Source organism: Pleurodeles waltl, chromosome 3_1, assembly GCF_031143425.1.
Source record: "Pleurodeles waltl isolate 20211129_DDA chromosome 3_1, aPleWal1.hap1.20221129, whole genome shotgun sequence".
NCBI classification, from domain to species: Eukaryota; Metazoa; Chordata; class Amphibia; order Caudata; family Salamandridae; genus Pleurodeles; species Pleurodeles waltl.
Window position 1 is genome coordinate 1,762,914,359 of NC_090440.1, and position 22,589 is coordinate 1,762,936,947.

General features: G+C 43.4%; 1 protein-coding gene across 1 annotated transcript in view; it reads left to right on the forward strand.

Annotated features, from left to right (window-relative positions):
- The window catches only part of LOC138285596 (uncharacterized), a 106,572-nt gene extending 92,320 nt beyond the window's left edge, over positions 1-14,252 (forward strand). Inside the window, exon 5 of the mRNA XM_069225751.1 lies at positions 13,518-14,252. Within this exon, the coding sequence (XP_069081852.1) occupies positions 13,518-14,115 (598 nt within the window). The 3' untranslated portion in view covers positions 14,116-14,252. The remainder of the gene's footprint in view (positions 1-13,517) is intronic.
- Positions 14,253-22,589: the final 8,337 nt, after the last annotated feature.

Here is a 22,589-nt window from a genome sequence, read left to right on the forward strand (position 1 = left end):
GCACCTTGGGGATTCCTGACACCAAGTATAGCTCAGTGACAAAAGTGTGCAAAACACTTATTTTCTTTGTTTTTTTTGTGGTTTTATAGGATGAAGTCAGGCATGCCACACTTTTGTAACAAATAAAGAATGTTAGCAATCTAGTTGTTTTTTAGAATGCTGTAGGGAGTTAGAGGTCAAGGGCAATGCGGGCAGGGAGGTGGGTACAGAATGAGCAAGCTGACCACCTGGGCAGGTGGTAGGTGCAGTGGCAGCACAACAAACCATGGAGGGCAGGGTGAAGGGCGGCAGGGGCAACAAACTAACCATGCAGGACAGACAAGAGAGGCTGTGGCAATATAACAGACTATTGAGGATAGAACGAAGAGGCAGTGGCAGTACAACCTTACATGCTAACAGACCCGATTCGGGCAGGAGACTCTCAATGTTTTTACGCTCAAAAGTGCTTTATTTTATCTGTCTCCTGCCTAAAACCTCCTCTTTTTCAATGTAAGTCAATGGGGAAAATCAATTCCCTAGGTTTTTTTGTTTTTTTTTCCATAATCTCACACTTACCAAGTTCAAAATGTTGACAATTATGTTACATTGGATCACAGAGGCCAGGAGAAATAGGGAAGGGACATGGACTCGGAAAACAGGCAGGAGAGAGATGGGCAGGTGCACCAAATTGACATTACAGGGCAGGCGTCAGAGGTTGCAGCAGCACAATAAACCACACAGGGAAGCGGGACAGTAGTGCAGCACAACAGACCATGGAATCAGAAGGGGGCAGGGCTATGCACGTGGACAACAGAGAGCAGAGGGGAAAAATGCAAGGGCAGCAAGCTGACTATCCCGGTAAAACAGGAGGGAGAGTTGCAGCATAACGGACCATTAAGGGCAGGAGGGAGGGGGCAGGAGCACGACAACAGACGAGACAAGGCAGGAGGGAGGAGTTAGGGGCCTGCACATGGAAAATGGAGGGCGGGGGCAAGATAGGAGTAACAAGCTGACCATGGAGGGAAGGCGGGATGAGCAATAGATACACAACACACCATGGAGGACAACAGTGAGGCCATAATCCCATACATACAGACCGAAGGTGGAAGGGGGTCAGAGGCAATAAGATGACACACAGGGCAGTTGGGAGGGGCTGTGGCTGCACAGAAGACCATGCATGGCAAGCAGAGGGTTAGTGGCAACACAGTGGCCATGGTGGGCAAGAGGGAGGGAGCAGGGGCGTGCACAAAGGACCATGAAGGACATGAGGGAGGAGTAGGAGCTGGACACAGACAAGAGAGGGTGGGGAAGGGGCTTCACAACAAACCACAAAGGCAGGAGGGGCAGTTGCAGCACAACAGAGCATGGAGGGCAGAAGGGAATGGCAGGCGGGAGAGATATAGGCATGGAACTCAGACAAATAGGGAAGAGGTGGCAGCGACAGGTGGCAGCCATCTGACCATTCTAGGGAGGTTGAAGGGGCAGTGGCAGCTCCACAGGACACTCAGTAGATAGGCGGGGCAGTGGTAAGTCTATGGAACAAAGTGGGCAAAAAGTAGGGAGCAGGAGCATGCACACAGCCATCGACAGGCAAGGGAAGGAGGGTTGGAGGCAGCAAGCTGAGGCTAGGCAGGAGGGCAATGATGGGGCATATAATTGGGCAATGAAGAGCAGGAGGAGTGGGCAGGGACATCAAGCTAAATGGAGGGCAGTAACAGCACTTCAGACGAGGCAGTGCTGAAGGAAAGGGGCTGGTGCATGGACTCGGACAAGTGAGGGTCAGGAGGAGATGGATGGGGCAGCAAGCTAACTGTTCAGGGCAGGCTGGAAGGGCAGTGGCAGAGCAACGGCAACACAGGGCTGTAATGAGGGAGCAGGAAGATGAACTTGGACAATTAAGGAGCGGGGGCAGGAATAGCATGCGTGGGGGGGGGGGTAGCACAGTCCCAGGCCCTTACTCCAACCCCCCTCCCTCCTGTGTGCATTGTGATATGCATCTTACTTGATGTTAAAAAAAAACAAAAACAAAAAACTAGAAATTCACTGAACAAAACCCACAGGTTACAGGGATGTTATAGTTGGGAAATAGTATTTTAAAAAAAACACATAGAAATTCACACAAAAAAAACAAAGGTTATAGGGACGTTATAGATAGGTTTAGATTTTACACACACAGAACCATAGAAGTATAGAAGTTCAGCTGTTAGAGTTATTTCAAGTAATGTGAGCCTAACCATAATGTCCCTGTAACCTTTGTTTTTTAGTGACCATTGGACCGCCGGGTCAGAGATTCTAATCTCTGGCCCGGCGAGTCCAACTGCGGTATAAGCGGGGATGTGGCATGAGGTCAGCAGACCACCAGGGTCATAATGAGGGCCATAGTCATTGTACACAAACATTCCCCAACAAGAAGCTTTGCAGGTGGTTGCAACTATATTAGATTCCTGTTCTCAGCCAGTTCAGGTACCTACTTGGTTCATTATTTCATGAATGGGAATAGCTATGACAAATAATTTTTTACAGTTTGATGATTTCTTCTATCTCCAAGTGAAAGGTGTAGCGATGGGGGCTAGCTTTGCACCGGACCTAGCAAATTGGTTCATGCCTGACTTTGAGGCACGCTATATTAGTGATCCCACCAATCCTTCCTTAAATCAGATCATACATTGGTCTAGATATATTGATAATAATGTTTTCTTTATTTGGAGGGGCACCACAGCCTAATTAGATGCATTTCACACATGGCTGAATGAGAGATCAGCTGATCTACAATTCACTATGAATTACAGCAAAGACGATATTCCATTTTTAGACCCAAGGATAGAAACTGATGAAGACAAATTATTTGTGTCGCTGTATAGAAAACCGAAGGAGAGGAACACGTTGTTACACTATAGTAGCAGTCCTCCAAGGAGCTTGAGAGACAACTTACCTTTTTGGCAGTTTTTACGTATTTGCAGAAACTACACAAAGAAGGCAGATAATTTCAAAGAATCCGAGATATTGATCAGCAGACTGATTGAGAGAGGTTACCTGAAAAGACTGGTTAAACGAGCAAGGAAAGATTGTGGTATAACCACAGAGAACGGCTCTTGAAACTTGATCAAAAAGAGGTCAGTTTTTTTAATAGAGTAATTTTTGTTACCACATTTGGCCCAGCTAGTAATGGGATCAAGAAAATAATTAAGACATTGGGAATTGGTCAAGATTTCCTCACTGACAAAGAATCACCTCGTTTCTCTTTTAAAAGAGGAAAGAATTTGAAGGATGCACTGGTAAGGGGGCTTTTGGCACAAATACCATAAAACTTCCTTTAATACAATATGGTGTCTTCCAACAGTGTTGGCTCATTATAAATGTGGACATTGTTTAGCTTGCAAATTAACTTTGAATACTAAGGAGTTTTGCTTTGACAGAAATGTGTTTATTTTGACCTCCTTCTATAGCTGCAACACACAAGATGTTGTTTATGTGATTTGGTGTCCATGTAATTTGATGTACATAGGAAAAACAACTCAAAAGGTGAAGTGCAGATTTCTACAGCGTAAGAGTAGAATTAAATGCAAGATTGTGGAGCACCTCTTGTGGAACATTATCTGAGGCAACAACATAACAGCAATGATATAAGGTGGCAAGTGGTAGAACAAGTGAAGTTGAGACCTCGTGGAGGAGACGAAAACAGTCCTCTTCCCAAATGTGAACTTTACTGGATGGAAAAGTGTGGAACAATAGCAAATGGTCTCAACACACTACAGGATTGGAGACGGGTCGCATCCGCCTTAACACATCAATCTTTGATGGTCTCAAATTAAGGATTGAAGACTGTTTATATTATTATTTTTCTATAAGTCTAACTGGTGATGAATATGCCACCTAAATGTGTCATTCAAGGGTGGGGCCGATTGTATTTTCAATTTTTCCTCTTCCCTGTTCCTTTATTCTGCAGAAGTATTGTATTATAAGAATTTGGGGTCTACAATTGATTTTCTTTTACATCTGAGCAATTGATTTTACTTCTATTGCAGGATGTAATATTCACATTTTAATGGGTTCTTTTTCGTATAACAAAACGAGTTATTAAAAGAAGTTACCATTACATGAACGTTCAGGTATGGTGTACTAGGCAAACAATTCAATTTGGTTTGTCCGATTGAATAATGTCAAGTTGTCAATTATTTCGATTAAGTATGTGATTTATTTCCTTTCATGGGCACTAGCTATTTAGATGACACAACATTCCTTATCTCCAGAATCGACGGGGAAGTTAATTTTACTAGAATCTGTCTTTCCATTTATTTGTACACTTTGCAGTAAACACTAGATGGAGCCCTAGGACATCGCGTGTACATCATACACGCATGAATCTATAAAGGCAATCATTTTTTGCGAAACGGGAGAGATGCAAGTTGGCATCCTCTGTCTCCCACGATCTAATAAGTTGAATGTTTCCTGTTTCACCTATGGATATAAGCTATCATTACCGTAGATGGCATCATGCCCTTGTGTTTATTTTGAATCTTGAATACAAACTAATATTAGCCTTGACGATAACACGCTTTTACTCTTAAAGGCACACAGCACGGCTGCTTCGTATTGTGATTCAAGGCAATTTGAAATTAAATCTTGGAAGTTCGTATTGCGATATAGGGCAACATGAAAGTAAATCTTGGCAGTGTAATCCTTATGTAGTCGCGCGCCAATCCATTTTATCTTCGGGTTCGAGGGCTTCCTGAAATTATATACAGAGGCTGATGGACACCAGAAACCGGTGTTCGAGCTTTGAAATGTTTAGGACTTCATGTCCCATAAGTGCTTTGTTGAGTGGCCTATGGTGGGGTACTTCACTCTTATAATTTGAAATGTCTTGAATTATGGAGGGAAATGCTGGCAGTGTATTTTTTTTATTTAATTACATACCATTTAATACATACTTCTTGATCGTGTAGATGCACGGAGTTTGACGGACACCAGTAACCAGTGTTCATTCTGTGGAAGGTTTAGGATAATTCTAAAAAGGGTTTTTGATTTCCATTTTTAGATTTGTTGTAAGATGTATTCCCCGTCGGAAATACAATTCTTAATGAATGATATGAAAAATATATCGTAACTCCGTGAAGACACAATTTTTGATAGATTTTTTATTTTTATTAAAGCAGATGTGATGACTCATGGTGAATTCTGATAACATTATCTGGTTCGTTCATGTGGTCCTTTTTTCTAGAATAAAAGTAAGGGCCTAGCCCCTATAGAAAACTAAAGGGTATTATTTCCTTTGAACAGGGGTTAAACATACTTTTGACTGTGACTAGGAAACAGTGTAAAGGAAGCCATATGAAACGTCATAACATCGATTGTATTTTAGGGTAAGTAGTTTTGTGGTGGAAAGTCATTAACCCTCATTGAAATATTGTCTTCACATCTGAGCAGGCTGGTGCTACCTTGAATAAAGATTTCTGTCCTGATGATGACCCCTTAAATATTTGTTCTTTTATGTGGGGTTGAAACGTCAACACAATTCATTGTGGATTATTGTTTTAGGTTATGGGAGACAGCTGTATTTGAGCCTGTGCTCTGCTGCCACCTAGGGAAAGCATATAAACCCAGACATCCCTGAAAACCCGACACCCATGGGGAGTCAAGCTTGTTGTGACTTGTATGGAACGCATTAAGTTTTCTTTTCTTACCCACAGTGCCTTACAAACCTCAACGTTTGGCTAAATTCACATTTTCCTTACATGTATCACATTTCTGTGAAGGAACTATCTGGGGATTACACTAACATTCATGACACCCAGAATTCACACACTTCTTCATATAAAAACGATGTCCCACTGCCTATTTCCCACTACAGGAACAGATGAAATCTCTTGACAATATGAAGTCACTTATGTCTTCGCATGGACCCTGGTTTGGTCCATTCTTGACATTCTTTTTGGAGTAACCGGCTCAGGCAATTAAAAAAAAAAAAAGCTTGGTAAACCAATCACAAGTGCACTACAGTTTGTTCAACACATTGAAAAGGTTAATATTTGTGAGAGTAAATAATCATTGCAGTGATTTGACCATTTTGGACATTTTCAAGAAAAACTGAGATTCATTTGATAATGGATGGGATGCAGTAGTTTGAATTAAATTCTGAAAAACAGAGATGCTAGTTGTAAATGGAAAATTTAAACTTGGGCTTGATAAATATGAGCCTCACGAAATGTGTCCTCCATGAGCTCATGGGAATTTAGATTGAGGCAGGTGGGTGTGCTTATCTGCACTTAAATGTTTCATATAAAAGTAGGTAGGAAAATTGTTCCATTTGTGAATGACAATACAAAAAGGAAGGGTGTCTCTGAAATTACTGGCTCATTCTTTATTACGTGCACACTCTTTTTATGAGTCTTCCTGAATATCTTTAAAAGTAGCTCTTTGTACTTGACAATACAGGTGCATGTCTTGCGTGTGTTGCTTTTTGATTTAGTCATGCCTGCCCCTTGTGTACCCTCTTCAGTGTCTCCCAGTGCACTCTGTACAATACCGGGGGCCTTGTATTGTTGCTCTAAGAGTTTCATTCAGAATCTGATTATAAAAAGTATATAAACCCTCTGGACGTCTGCGCTTGTCTACTGCCAATCAAGTAACTATCCAAATGTTAACAAGATGAAGGATGGGTGGTTGTAGCTTCTTGTTCTACACTTGGAGACTGTGGAAGTCCCACCCCTTCAAGCTGCTAGCAGTACCATACACCACTAAGTTCAGACACTATATTAAAACGTGGTTATTTGCTTTCTATCATTGGTTACTTTATGTGGTCAAATTAGCCCTAAGAGACCTCCTGGTGAACGAGTGTTCTATAAAATCCCTTTAACGTAACATATGAGGTTCTCCCAGAACAACCTTGCTTGCAAGTAACATAGGAGAATGCTGATTCCTAAATAGACATTGGATTTTATCTTCAGGAAAAAGAGTAAAGTGGCAAGCATTACCTCTGCCAACAGATGAGAGACTGAGCACCATTCCTGCTGGTGGGGTTCTGAGCATCTCTCTAGAAAGCCTCTCAGACACTCGTGGACATCACTCTCTTGGGCCATATGCAAGGTGTGCAAGTAACATCTGGGAAAGTGATGGGGTCTGGTCAAAAGACGATTCAGTTCCTAAAAACTAACAAGCTTGCTACAGAAGGACCCTTTTGTCTTAGCTCAGGGCACTATTAGAGGACCTTTTGGGGTGCTAAGGAAATGTCATTGCACTTTCAATGAGCGGCTAGCTGCCGCAGAATTGAGGAATGGAACAAGTTTGCTACTCTAGGTGTGGGCCTGCAGATTGGTTGAACTGAAAAGTCGAATCTATCGCCCCTCCAAGGGTGCAGAAAGATGGTGCAAGTCTCTGCCAGCTCCATTGACCCAGAGACTTGCCCTGGACAGGTTCAGCTAATCCTGTGTTTGATAAAACTCTTCCTTCATCCTGGCTTTGAGCCTGGCTCCCTCACTGTGCAGGCTGCAGTAGAAAAGGGTGGCTGCATCAAATCTGCACCGAAGCAAGCATCTTCTATTGTGTGGATGCTCCTGAAGTCCACCCCTTGGCACAAGAAGCACAAAAAAGTGGTGGCAACAGGAGACTTAATCTGCTAGCAGTATAGTTTCCTGAGAACACCATTCCTACCAGTGCTATTGGGAATCACACTAATCCCACTGGACCCGGGAGCATCCTATACCACTTCATACTTTATTCGATTCCAGAGGAGCAAAGCCTGGTTCTGATTAACTGTCCAAAGCTGTTAGGCTCCCGGGAATAAAACCCAAGAGCAATGGTAGTCTCCTAAGGCAACGTTCCCAATGAATTCCTTCCCGGGTGGTCGTCTGTCATGAAGTTTTGGATGCCAAGATGGACTGGGTGGATTTTCCATAACTTCTTTGGATCACGAGCTGCTGCACCCATTACAATCACTTGTAGCTCCAGCTGCAGAATTTGCCTCCAAGCCTGCCATGCAAGGAGTCTCGTTAATGGGGAAAAAACCCTTTTGGTTCCTCTGCCTCACGTTGCTTTGGAGATCATGCCTCTAACAATGCTCCTCCCAGTTTCCCAGTACTATGTTGCTCCCAGTTTCCCAGTACACCTCGTGCAGTGCCTAGGATGAAAGGAACGGCTCCTAGCACGACTCCAACTTGCAGTCCTGAACCCGCTTCTGATGTTTGCACCATACTTCGGTGCTGGCCCTCCAGGTATGGACTATTCTCCTTAGGTCTGCCAGAGGCCTCACCTGGGAAAGCTGGATACAGTGTTTGACACTTACCTGTAGACTGGTACCAATGATATTAGTACATGTATCCAAACAGATGCTCTTATTATGTCATAGCCAATGTGTTGGACGCGCTGTCCTCTGTTCACCAGCACATCTACTAGTAAATGAGGACACTCATAGACGACATTTAGAGACCACCTGGGGGTCATAGCTGAGGCCCCTGTGATGCTTCCTGCTCCCCCTGGCACTTCCTTTGCGACCCCTGGCCAAAGCAGTCCCAAGAAAGAAGGTGAACACTCTCCTGATGAGCACTGTTTATGTTTTGCTGCTTCGACTGGGATCCATTTTTTAAAATAACTAAATTCAAAAGAGGAATGCCTCATTGTTGAACAACCTTTCATAGTTCCTTATTGTGCACAGATTAACAATTATATTGTAACCATACCTTGACTTTTGTGCCTAGTAAGACTGATCATAAATAACATTTGAACAGTAATAGGAATACTGTAAACAAATAAAAAAAAAAAATTGTTTTGGAGCGCAATATTATCTAGTTCAAAATAAATTTGTGATGTTTCCCTGGCAAATCCTCCGTATCCGAACTAGTACGTAGCTATTTATGTAAAATAGGCATGTATTTGTGTAACTGTTGTGTGGTATTAATTATGCATTTATTATGGGTCCTTAACATCTGGAGCAAATGTCTTAGGGTATCCCTTTCTATAAAGTCCCTACCCCAAGCATTTTGGTGAATCGACACAAGTGAGGGCACTTATATATTGGAGTATGCATCAGATTCCCATCAAACCACCATTTATCATAGATCTCCAGTTTTTCAAGAAGGCCCAGAAGATTTGGAGGAAGTCGTTCTTTGAGCTAGGTATCAGAAAGCCACAGTACGCTAAGTACAGGCCACTAAAGGTGTGCCCGGTATTTGTGTCCAGCAACACAGGTAATTGTTTTCATAACTCTTTGGGCTGTGAGGAAACAGAATGCCTTCTGTGTTAATAATGTTGAATGTAGAAAAGTCCAAGTGAATCTTAAACATGCCATTTCTGGTTTGCCTTTTCACTGATCACCTCTTTGGAATGCTAGAACTAGTAAGGATGACATTTTATATATAAAGTTGCCTATTATGTTGATTTATTAGGTCTTCAGTAGATTTTGCAATGTATATACGGTTCTTTTGTTGAACTTAGCTGTAACATGAAAATATTAATGAATGTTATTAATTGCATCATTTTTGCTTTTGTGTAAATAAATTGTTAATACTGTTTATTTACAAACTATCTATAAACTAATCTTAACTTTACCTTGCACCCCCTGGCTCGGCTGCTGATAAAAATGTCAACTACTTTAAAGGGTAAAGCAACGTCTTCCAACATAGGCAAGGGGATATGTTGTATGATACATAAGGGGGGTGTCAATGTAAAAGACCAATGCCAACATAGCCAGCAGTAGCCACAGTCTATGGCATGGTTGACGTCTGTGCCTCCTTGTTCCCATACTGCACCTAGAAAGAGTACCAGTTAATTCTGCCATACTTCTAGCTGCATATTACTCACCTTTTCAGCAGTACCTCCGCACTATGGTAGGTGACGCTGTGCAGCTATGCACTGATGACGTTCCACTCTAGAAATTATGTACGGAGCCTTTATAGCTGTCACTCCTGCATATTGATGTCATTTGCCTCAAAAGTGTCTGTGCCTCCGGACACAGGGTCCCACTGAAGAAGTGGGACAACCCAGTGCCCCGGAGCCACACCTTGTCCCATATTTCTGGTCAGGTCGGTACCGCCTCAGGCTGTTTGAAGAAGTGACTCTTTCCCTATGGTATGACCTTCAAACGTGCGGGGAAAGAAGCACGTATGAAAGGTCCAGCACTGTATTTTTTTTGCTTTACTTCTGCGTAGAATTTCCGTTGTGCCTGGAACTTCCTGGTATAGACTGGGTATATGTCTATAGTGTGGTTCTCAAACATCTGTCTCGTTGTCGTCCTGGAGGCTGCAAAAGTACAGTCTTCGTCATTATAGTGTGGAATTAATGCCCTCAGTAGTGGCCCCAGCCGGGTACGCATCCCTTGGGCTCTCTCCACCACAAAGAGTGGAGACAATCCTTCTGGTCACAGCTCATCCCAGATCCACCTCTTCAGGAAGGCCGATATGTTGGTGCCCTCCGTCTGCTCTGGGATCCCTAGAAAGTGTAGATTATTGTTGCTGGAGCAGTTTTCTGCATGCTCTGCCCTTTCCTCCAGGATCCTCTCTGTAGTAAATCTCACCATTTGGATTTTCAAGACTGACTTAGGTCTGACACCACCCACTCAACTCTCCGAGGTCTGTCTGCCACTTAGCAGAGATCTTGGTTAAGTTACTTTGATGGATACCATCACAATCTTCCCCTCAAGGGCCGACTGTGATCCGTGGGTTGCCTCCAAGAGCTCCTCCCTGGATGGTTTATCTGTATGTGCCTCTAGGTCACGCACACTTTTGGGACTCCATCTGCCTTGTAGTTCTTGGAGACACACCCTGAGTAGTGATGTATTGTGTAATGGTGCTGACCTGGGGCTGCCTGGAAGACATGGCGACACCGAAGGCCTCAGTGTTCTTTTACTGATCTTGCCATCCGATAATTCTCCAGGCACAGAAGGGAGCACTCAGGCTCCTAACTATTGAAGCACTCTTACCCAACCAGGCCCTATAAGCTGTACCTCACCTACCTTGGCCTGAGTTTTGTCAGATCAACAGGTGCCAGTCTCATCAGCGCCCAGGGCCAGCCCTCCAGACCACGCTGTTGTGAGTGTGCAATGTGTCTGATCACAAAAGGGGGCTGCTCATGCCACCCTCTCACCTATGGCCATTCACTGGGCTCTGTACTACAATGGGAGCTGCCTCTGCACTGCAGGGCAGCACCATATTTTCAGTCCCAGCATCTGTGGACCACCCCTCCAGTCTATGCTGCTGTGAGCGTACAGGGCAGTCGGATTACCATGGGGAACCCACTCGCACTGCCCCCAGCCACACTCCCGCTTTCAGCCCGTTCACTGGCCCCTCACTGCAATGGAAGTCACCTCCTTGCACCACACGGCAGCTCCAGGTTCTTAGGTGAGTGGCCGGTGGCAGCCGTGGACCAGCAGTCCTTTCCCTGCCTACGGCACAGCAGGGGCCAGGCTTGTGGGCTACCCTTCCTCATTAACAAGGCCGCTCAAAGTCTCCCCATCCAACACTGCCCTGGCCCGGACCTCACAGCAGGCTCCAGGCAGTATATGTGCTAGGAATGCTGGATGGTAGGAATATTTGCATTTCTCACAGAAATTAGGAAAATGTGTAGTTTTAGGTGAAGTTTGAGGTTTGCAGGACATTGTGAGTAAGAAACTATTGTGAGATCCATGGAAGGCACAACACCCTTGACTCTCTTGGGTGTCTACCTTTCAAAATGTCTGTTTTTGGTAATTTTTCTTGATTGCTGTCTGACTCTGTGCCCGAATATTGCCGCCATTCTGTATAGTAAGTGAGTGGAAATTGAGATTTGTCCCCACTCTATGGGCTCACATGTAAAAACTATTTTCGAAATAATCCAAATTTCCTCTAGTTTGCCAAGGGAAAGAGGATGCTTTAGTATCTAGGACAGGCCAAAAACTACTGCATCTGTTTTGGGTTAGGGCGCTGCCAATGCCTTGGGACTGAGTGGTCTGAACCCACTCCTTTTTTTTTTTTTGGATCTTTTTTCCTCTGGTCTCTAAAGGGCTTTCTGTCATCTCCTTCAAATTGTGAGAAAACACAGTATCTGTCTCCCATTAGGGCCAGAAATATGTTCGTGCTGAGGAGGCCCTGGTCAATGCAGGGCTGACCCCTGGGGGTGTTAGAAACACTATTTCCCCTTCTTTGGTGGGTGCCCCCATCCTTTTTATTTTCTGTGCGATTTTGAAATTACTAGTGTGTAGTGTCCTTTCTGCCAGGGAGGTCAGGGGGTAAATGGAAGACAGCCCCCCTATCTGCCCACTGTTAGGGGAGGGGCAGACATACTTTGTTGCCCTTTTGGATTGGGGTCATAGCACTTGTTTTGCCCCAGTGTAACATCCCTGGTGTGTAGTGGGCTTTCTACCTCTAGGGGGTGAAGATTGGGGAACACTCCTTAATCTGTGTCTAGAGGGAGGTTTGGGGGCTGAAAGACTATATTGCTTCTTCAGAAGTTGGGGGTACAGCCCAATGCCAGGTGGACCGCAACCACCTCTAAAAAAAAAAAAAAAAAAAAAAAAAAAAGAAGAATGAAATCCCTTTGGGGCAAATTCACAATCTGCCTCACAAGGTATGCAGAAAGACTGTTTTTTCACCTTTTGACTGGGGTTTTAGACCTGTGCTGGGGTGTCGCCCCCCTCCTTTTTTTTAAAACAAAAACGAAAATCCATGATTTCTAGCGTTTTTTTAAGGGGTATATTAAGCCAAGCCCCTCTCTTCCCCACACTTTGCCCCCCTGCGATTATTTTTTCACCATTTTGGAGTGGGGGAACACGGCATATGCCAGGTGTTTTTTCTTAACACTTCATTCTCTGGTAGCTATTGACGTGTTTCTGTCCCCAATACCAACACTTTTGGGGCCAGATTGGGGATAAACACCCTCGTCCAGGCCCCCAGCAGAGAGACGGGGGTAGAATGACTGATTGTACCCCGGCAGGGGTGGGGGGAGTTGGGGTAATAGGGGGCGTAATGAGCCAATACACTCATTTATTTCGCACTTTGAAGTTTATGTCACCAGTGACAGCACAAGTGGGTTTCTCTGCTGTGGGTGCTTTGAGGTGATATCCACATCAAAAACTCCAGGCAGAGAGCATTCTTGACGTGGATCTACTATTAATAGCGCCTAAGGAGGTAACTACTCGTCCACGTTTCATTGGAGATTCGGGGAATTTTAGGAGGCCAAATTTCCATTGTAGACAGTAGTTAGTGACCTAATTGCTGATGAACACCAGAACCTTCCCCTTACTAGAGACGCATTTTCCCTGTGAATGACTGAATGCAGGGAGTGGGGGAAAAGCCTGACTGTTAACAGAAACTTGCAGCGCTACCTGTGTATGTAAGGGAAGCTTGCCCTGCACTTCTGCGGTCCGTGTGGTATCTCTTTTATGTGCCTTATTGAAGTATGAACTTTATGCTGCACAGAACTCAAAATTCTTGCCATTTCTGTTTTTTTTTTTTTTTTTTTTAACATTTGTGTTTGTTGATTTTGGTTTTGCATATGTCAAGATGTTAGGTATCATGGCCCTTGTTTTTCAAGCTTTTTCGTTGTTAAAAACTAAATATTTCGTTTTGCAGGAATCTTAAATCATGCCGAAGATCAAGGCGAAATAGCTCCAGCATGAAGTCCAAAGGATGGGAAATAGGCAGAGAGAAATGCCGCAGAGATGTGTTTAAACTAAACACTGGGAAAAAACTGAACCGTAGTACGGAACTTGGCAAAGAAAAAAAGAAACAATTGTTCGTGTATAAGGTTGACACAGATCATGTAACGAAGGATAATATTAAAAGAAGCCAAACAGGAGATGATGATGGAACTGTCACAATGGCTAAAAAGAAACAAACGTCCAGCGACCAGGGAACAGAAAATGAAATGTTTGCACAAAGGTCAAGTAAAAGTAGAATGCATGACACGGTCTCTGGATCACAGCCCAAGTTAAAAAATTTAACAAATACAGAACGTGGAAACTCCATGGAGGATTCGCTTTTGGACCTTTCAAGTGACTCGCTTTTCTCTATTGCTGTTGAAGATTCCGAAGAAGAGGGTTCCGAGTTACACAGTGATGGAGATTCAAGTCTATTTGGGTTGGTAGGCGGAGGAAGCTTCAGGGAAATGTTAGCCAAGATGACAACGAGGCCTTCCGGTAAAGTTGTCCGAGAGTATTCGGTCATTTAGAGAACATGCCGGATTTACACAAATCCGAGGCGGTGCCCTTGCATCATTAAAGTTGTAGCTTACTTTCTAGCACCTTTCACGATGTTTTGTTACTGTGCAGTTGCTTATGTAAAATAAAAAATATAGTTTGGTTTCAATGGCAGGGTTTTATTTTTCCGCAGATTTCCTTTTCTTTCTGTAAAGTAATTTCTTAATTCCTCAGACTGCCAAATTTGAAGGAACAAAGTATGTACTTAAATTAATTTAGTACTGTATTAAAGTTGCCTGTTTCGTAGCGTTTTTAAACGTTAATTTAAAGGTTAGTTTCTGCAGTTAACATCGTTAAAAGAAATTATCCCGGCAACACTTGTAAAACAGGGAGCGTAGGCACGCACCTGTTTATATTTGTTTTGCACGGTTGCTCTAATTACATTCTCCCAAATTAGCTCGAATTTTTCAAATCGGGCTGTACTATGGTAAAACTATGTTCCCTTGTATTGGACAGATCCAAGGCATCCATGCGCGTCTTCTTTGAGTTTAAAATGCATTCCGTTTTCGGCACAACTGGAAATAGCACTCTAATAACGCAGTGTTTTGTACGCCATTTCATAAAGTAGGCCACGGGTATTTTCCTAGTTAATTTTTTCCCGTTTTGTGACTATCCGCTTCCCATTTTCTTTTGCTAGGACAACTCATAGACTTCTTTGTAAGAGTCTATCTTTGTCTGTGAATAAGATATAAATTAAATGTTGGCTTTAAATAAAAAAAAAATTAAAACCAATCTTTCACCGACGGCACTGCCGACTTTGAGTGGCAGCCAAAAAGGAAGCTAGAGCGAGAACCGCTGCTTTGTCTGATTGAGAAAATACCAGAGCACCAGTGCGAGGCGCTTGTTAGTGGATTTAACTCTGAGCCAACTGATGTTCCCACACTTTATTTGAGCAATTGAGTGCGTCCTAACAGACCATTCATAAACAAAAAATTCCATGTGGTTTGTTTTATTTTTATCATTTATTTTTTATTCAGACCATATGCAAAGTAGAGGGGTTGGTGCATCCAGCAATGCATGACTACACTAGTTAGATGAGCATTGTTGACCTGAAGGAAGTTGATTTCGAGAGTCTTGTAGGTGCAGGAGTTTTCATGCCATCAAAGAAGACGCAACATTTGTTTCATGACCAATTTGACTAAGCATTGGCAAAGGCAATACTCCTGCTTATGGCCGAAATTGGCTATGTTAATGCTGTTAAGTTGTACAGTGGCACAGCTGGTAAGCTTCATGGCTGAAGTAAAAAAAAAAAAATAAAAAAAAAAAACTGCCAGCATCATAGGTCTTTGTTTTTTTTTTAAATTGCTCAAGGGAAGAGTGAATGCAACACGGAGGGTCGGTCGGGGAAAGCAGAGCACTGCGATGTGGACGGCATTGTCATGGTCATAGCCCTTTTTAGGTCGTGCACAGCAGTGTGCAAGCTTTTCAACCTGTTGCAATCTATTCTGTGGACTTTAACCACACTCATCACTTTCATTAGTTTTTGGGCCTGCTTTTCAAAAATCCCTGCCTTGATGCTGTTTTATTACTACCTTGGAGATTAACCCTGTTACTTGGATTATTGCACGATCGGCCAGATAGCTTAGTGTCGGCGCACTATTTTTGCTTTTGCCTTGCTGCTTTGCTCATGGCAGTATGTTTGTTTGTCTTCCTTGGTTTTGGCCATCTTGCTGTTTCTTTGCGATGTCTGTGGGATCTTTTTTATTTATTTATTTGTTTATTTTTTGTGCAGTTTTATGTAGCTCAAACTTGACAGGAAGGTAGTTGGGTGCTTTATGTATTTTTTTGCAGTTTTATACAGCGCAAATGTGAGCACCCGTTACATCACACAAGAACATATTAATTCTTGGTAGCAAGGGGAGATTAAGTGATTTCCCCAGAATCACAGCCTGTTGAGTCGGTGCTGAAACTCGTACCGTGTTCTCCAGCTCCAAAGTCTACAGTCCTGGCCCTTACGCCAGATCCTTTCCCCTAGGGTTCTTTTTCTGTTGCGTGTTGGGGCAGTCTGGGAACAACTTGTCTTTTTTATATAGCACTTGGTTATACAGGTTCTGTCATTTCATAGCACTGCAAAGCAGGTGCCTTTCTTAACAAAATTGGTAGAATTCATTTGCATCGACCTTGCGAAGAGGTGAAAAAACTGTCAGGGTTTTTTTTTTTTTGCAGTTTTTTTATAGTTCGAACTCAACATGAAGGTATTGGAGCACTTTATTTTTTTGCAGTTTTATATAGCGTGAACTTGATACAAAGGTATTACAGCGCTTTACATGAGCACTGGTTACATTACAAAAGAACACATTCATTTTTGGTAGCAAGGGGAGATTAAGTGATTTGCCTAGAATCACAGGATGTTGAGCCTGCGCTGAGACTTGAACTATGTTCCTCAGCTCCAGAGTCTGCAGCTTTGGCCCTCAAGCCACATCCTCTCCTCTTTGGGTTCTTTGTCTGGTGTGTGTTGGGGCAGTCTGGTAATAACTCATTTTTTAAAATATATAGCGCTTGGTTCTGCCACTTAATAGCGCAGCAAAGCAGGTGCCATTCTTAACAAAATCACTATAATTCATTTTCATCGACCTTGCAGAGATGAAAAGGTGAAAAAGCTATGTAAGAATTGTAATTTGTGCCATTCTCGTTCTGTCAAGACCTCTGCAGTGGGTGCATTAACCAACTGACTTGAGCAGAGCTTAACGCTAGGCGTTAGCACGTGCTCTTGATAACCTCTGGAAGGTCACCAACCAAGCACATAGGTTAGTTCTAGACAAGAAGGTGGCAAAAGATGTCTTCAAAATGGTGGAAAAGGAGTCATGACTCCAGACCCAAGGACTTTACGGCCTCAAGCTTGATAGCAAAAAACATCTAGCCTTTGGATGTAAATTGGGCCTCTTCAAATAGAGTTCAGTTAGCGCTAACTCAATACAAAGGTATTACAGCACTTTACATTAGCACCAGTTATATTACAGAAGAACACATCCATTTTTGGTAGCAAGGGGAGATTAAGCAGTCTGCCCAGAATCACAGGATGTTGAGCTGGCGACGAGACTTGAACCGTGTTCCCCAGCTCCAAGGTAGTTTTTTAAAAAATATAGCGCATGGTAATACAAGTTCTGCCATTTCATAGCACTGCTAAGCAGGTGCCATTCTTAACAAAATCGCTATAATTCATTTGCAGGTAAGCTGCCTCTTCTGTTATTCTCTTCGTATACAATGTTTTTAAAAGTTAGGTTGGTATTGCCAATGTAGAGGACTAATTCCTTTAAAAGTTTAACACAGAAATATATGGCTGCCCCTTTTTCTTTGCTCCTAACTCTTTTGGCCCCCTTATTCTCCGGTTTAAATGTCACAAATGTGCCTCTTTGTGGCTTGTTTGGTGCTGTAAAGGTTTAGGTAAACACACTAGAAAGGGTTGCATCTCGAGGGTATCATAGCCAGTCTGTAAGAATGAGGCAAAAACACTTCTAAGATGACGGCCTTGTTGTGTTCTTTCTCCTGCAGTGACAGGCCTGGGAGATTTGTAGTGGCACCTGGCATACATCCTCTACACTCCAAACCGAAACACACACATTCCACAGTCATTTACAACGCCTAAAGCTCTAACTCTCACAAATGCAAGACCTATTGCATTTCAAATTCTTGTTTTTGTAATTGCGAGTGGAGGGGTCATCATGGACAACAGAGGGAAGTCGGGTCGATGGTACAGTAGAGCAACTACTGAAGGGGGTTGGGACAAGCAAAAATGAAGGGAGGGAGTGACGCCGGCAACACAGGTAACGATCAAAGAAGGGTGAGGTGTTTGGTCAAACAGCACTGGCAACAACAGAGGGAGGGAATACGGGTGCAAGCAGCACAGGCAAGTTGGGGAAAGCAACACTGATAACAACGGAAGGAGTGAGGAAGGGTGAGAGCAACCCTGACAGCAAAGTAATTGCAAGCAACACGGGCAACAGCAGTGGGAGGGTGGGTGATGGCCAAAAGATGGACGATGCAGGGGGGAAAAGCATATGTGGGAGCTAGCTGAAGCAGACACATTCTGTTAGAATGGTTAAACACAAAGAAACATGTAGGGAGACTACAACAATGAGCAGTTGAAGGACACAGGTAATGTATCTGTGCTCCAGAGAATGAGCAAACACGTAAAGAGGAAGGAAGAGTATGGCAGACCAATAAGGAGCAAGCAATGATCCATCCCTGTGCCCACTGATAGAAAACAAAAGGTCTCAAAGAGACTGCACTTGCCCTGTCTAGGTGAGGTGTACAAATTCAAGAAGTCTGTAATGATTTTTTTTTTTAAATGTTTATTTTCATTTTTTTTTTGTTTTCTGCAAATAAGTGACATTGTCATAGAACAAACAACCAAGAGGCACCATCACCCACACCACAGCAGTCACAGATGAAGTATGTAATTATTGAAATTGTCTGTAGAAATAAAGTCTTTGCATTCAATACATTTCTTTAATCAAGACTGTGATTCAAAAGCACCACAAATACATGTGCGTAATTGTAGTGTGAAGAGTCGGCGAGCAAGAGACGTTCTAGCTGCAGTGATTTTGGAAACAATAACTTTTGTGGAGAAGATAGTCGGTGTGGATACTGTAGCCTAAGATTTGCATGAAGTGGTTGTGGACAAATTGTGTTGGAAGGAAACGTGGTATGGCTTCAATTGATTTGGCAATGAAGTTGCAGCAAGTGGTGGCTGATGTAATAAGATGAAAGAGGAAGGGTCTTTGAAGTCTGCTACAGCCAACTACTGGTAGATGACCCCTGCCACGCCAAAGACCTTTAGGTAGTAAGTCCTCCTGTGGAGCAGCTGTTCCCTAGTCCGCTGACGTGCAGCAAAGAATCTGCTCTTAGAATATGTGTGCTTAAATTGAGTGGGCGTGAGAAAACGAGTTAGTACTCCAGTTAGTTCTGCCTTGAAACAGACTTCACTGTTAATTTATAAACTGCAATATTTTGTCTTCTCGATCAGGGCAAAATTATATTTCTGATAAATATGTCTCCCTCCATGTTCCTGGCCTCTTGAATCCTCCCAGCCCCAGACTGTATCAAGAAAAAGATTCCTTGGTGCCTACGAGCCAGTAGGTCGCACCATCAGCCTTCACTGCAGCGCCATCCTGCGCAGGATATGACAACACGCAGCAATTTGTATGTGTAACCCCTTACATTAGTTCCTGTTATTTCTGATCCATTCGACGTGAATCTGGAGCTCTCTGATCAGGGAACTTTGAGGCCAGGATGTAAGTGCAATGAATGAGACCATTTCTACCCCGAAACACCATACTGGATTCCCCCACTTTCAGACTTTCCTGTTCTTGGGCTACCTCGTGCTTTCTGGCTTTTTCTCAGCCTTGCCTCTGTTGTTTTGCTGAGTCTCACCGGTTGTATAGCCATGGGCTTCGGTGACCTCCATCTCAAATCCAACACCGGCTGTGGAGTCGGACTCTTTAGAGTCCTTTTGATGTTGGACTGTACAAGAGATCCTTAACCTTTTGCCTTCTGTGGACCCCCACTTTATCATAACTGGAACCCAGGGAACCTTCTGAATCATTGTTGGAATCTGGGGATCCCCCCACTGAGTTATGACTGGAAGTCCGGGACCCCGACTTAAACACTGTCAGTGATTTAAACTGCAAAACAATTCACCAAAAAAGCACTCGTCAAACACTTACACAAATGATAAAGCATTTTATTTACTTTGAAAACAAATATAAATAAAAAACAAATAATTTTAATAGGAAAGATAGAGCTTTTCTAAATTCAAGTGAAGTCAAACATCGTCCATACTGTTTCCTGTTGGATGCACCTGCACTGCTCCCACAAATCAATCCGAGGATACGAATTTAACATTTAGCCTCCATTTTCAAATTGCTGGACATTTACAGTACGTTTTAACATTTTCAACTGTACATTTAGCCACTTTATATACTCACTCTATCGCTGGGAAGCCTGGTTTCGGGTAGCCATGCTCTTTACAAATCTGGTAATGTAATTTAATTAATCTGTTGATATTATTTAATTTTCTAGGCAGTCATGGACCCCCTGAAGTGACTCTGTGGCCCCTCAGGGGTCCTCGGACCACAGTTTGGGAACCACTGCGCTGTACCATAACTAAAACACTCCCTGTTGTGAGGATGGACCGCTTCTGGCTCTGCTTCCATCAAGCAAAAGGTTTGTCAGAATGAAGGCCATTTGTGGCTCAGAAGATGAGAAGGTGGTTAATGTACCCCCCTCACCCACCCCATTATGCTGATGCAGGCCTTTATTTGTATTTACTGAATGCAAGTGATCTTGACGCCTTCACCTGAGTCAGTGCTGAAATTCCCCTATGGTCTCCCATAGAAGAGAGTTCATCAGTTGTTGTGGTCATTTGCAGAGCCAAGGAGGTTCTGGAACTTCGTATTCCTTGAGAGGAAACTAGACCCAGTTGCTTATGAAAACCTCCAACCTGACCCATCCACTCCTTGGCCTCTTTTGGTTTTTAACAATGCACTAGTGGACCCTAGCCCCTTGTTCTAAGCCCTTCTCTGACCAAGTTGTTGTTGCCTAATGCAGCAAGGTTTCCTCTTGTAAGCTTATTCATAAAGGCTTCCCTTATACTTCTCCTTGATTGTTAACCTAGGTGGTGTGATGCTATGGGCAAAAATGTATTCTTTTCTCGCCAGTTGGCATTGTGCTTCTTGAATGCTACTTGTCTGCTAACTGGCTAATGCCAGGCCTTTTGGAATTGAACACAGGCGGTTCTTCCTGCTGTGCCAAAGGATCTACATTCTTCCTTTTCACAGACCGTTCAAGATGGCCAGGAGGCAGCCTAGCAAATCTTGTGCTTGACCTGAACTCCACGAATTCAGATGTCTGTGCTATTGAAACCAGGGTTATCATTCACAAGCATACCTGGATGCGTTCTTCGTTTTTTTTTTTCTGACATCCAGGATTCCCCGGTCAATGTCATTCGACGCATCTGATTGATTGAGAGCAGATTCTTCTATGGAGAAGTTTAAGCTGAGCTGTGAGATGGGACAATCAGAGTGCCAGTGCTACAAGTTAAAGGGTTGCTCTAGGGGCCTCCCTTTTTACAGCTCATGAAGCAGCATGCACAGAACATTTGGACCTAAGCAGCTGACGCTGCCAAAGGCAAGGGGGGGGGGATGCAACAGCAGTAGTCATTCTTGTCTCCTGGCATTCCATTTAAACCTTTTTAGTATGCACTTCTGTAGACATAAGTTCCCAGCAGGCAGTCAAGTTTACGATTGTCTGCATGATTGATGTTTGATTACTCCAGCTGAATGGGTCCTGCAAATTGGCCAACTTGTGTATGTCATTCCCTTTTAGTATGCTCCTCCCAAAATGCCTTCTCAACCTACATCATGTACAAAGGCTGTAGTAGGACAAGGGCACTATTCGTGTTACTTCCTGTTCCCCAAGAAGGATGGATGTCTACTGCTTGCTCTGGACCGCAGGGTATTGAAGTCCTTCCTAAGTAGTGTCCCGTATTCAAGTTGTGTTAGCCTTTGACTGCAAGGACTAGTTGGTGTCTTTTTGACTTGCAGGACCTGCACTTGAATGAGCCAGTCTTGCAGAGCTACATTTGATCTGATTTTCTTTCTGGTGGGTTTTACTTGCTACAAATTTGCAGTGCTTCTATTTGAGGGTAATACCACACCCCTGGATCTTTTCAAAGCTCATGTCAGCAGTGATGGACTATCTTCACAGGTACGGTATTTGCTTGTTCCTGTACCTCAATGAATTGCTATTAAATGTGGACTTGCATCTGCAAGTTTTAAATTACTCACAGAGCAAAGTCACTGTTGTTCGATCTGGAGTTCTCCATAAACCAGTCCATGTCTCACCTCCATGTAGGCTATTTTTCACTGGGGCGGTCTTGGACCAAGTTTCCTTGAAAGCGTTCCTACTACCTGCAACAAGCTCAGAACATCTAGGATCGTTTCTTGATGTTTAAGGTGAAATCTGCTTTTCCCAGCACTTTCGAGGGTACTTGCTCTGTTGCCTGTAGCTTTTTGGTGGTGCCTTCCATTCTGTGGCACATGCATGCTCTCCAGTGGCATTTGCCGCTCTGAATGACCCAGCACTGTGAGTTTCTTTGTGTTACAATCTGTATTTCTGAGGAGGCCTCTCAAAGTCTGCAGTGGTGGATGACAGACAGCAATCTAACTTGCAGCAGTCCCTTCTGCCTTCCTCAACTACTAGCCGATTTAGTAACCCATGCATTATTGCCCATGTGGGGGTTCCACTTATATGAAATCGCAATCTAGGGTTCCTGGTCCACATTAGACAGCTCAGTTGCATAAGTCTGTTGGAACTGACATGAGGTTGGATTTTAAGGTATTTCCCTGGTCAACAATGTGCATGTTTAAAGTTGATTCAGGTGCTCAGTGACAAAAAGCAGGATGCGGGATGGTATGGGTGCCTGTAATTTGTGTGTGGAGGTGCT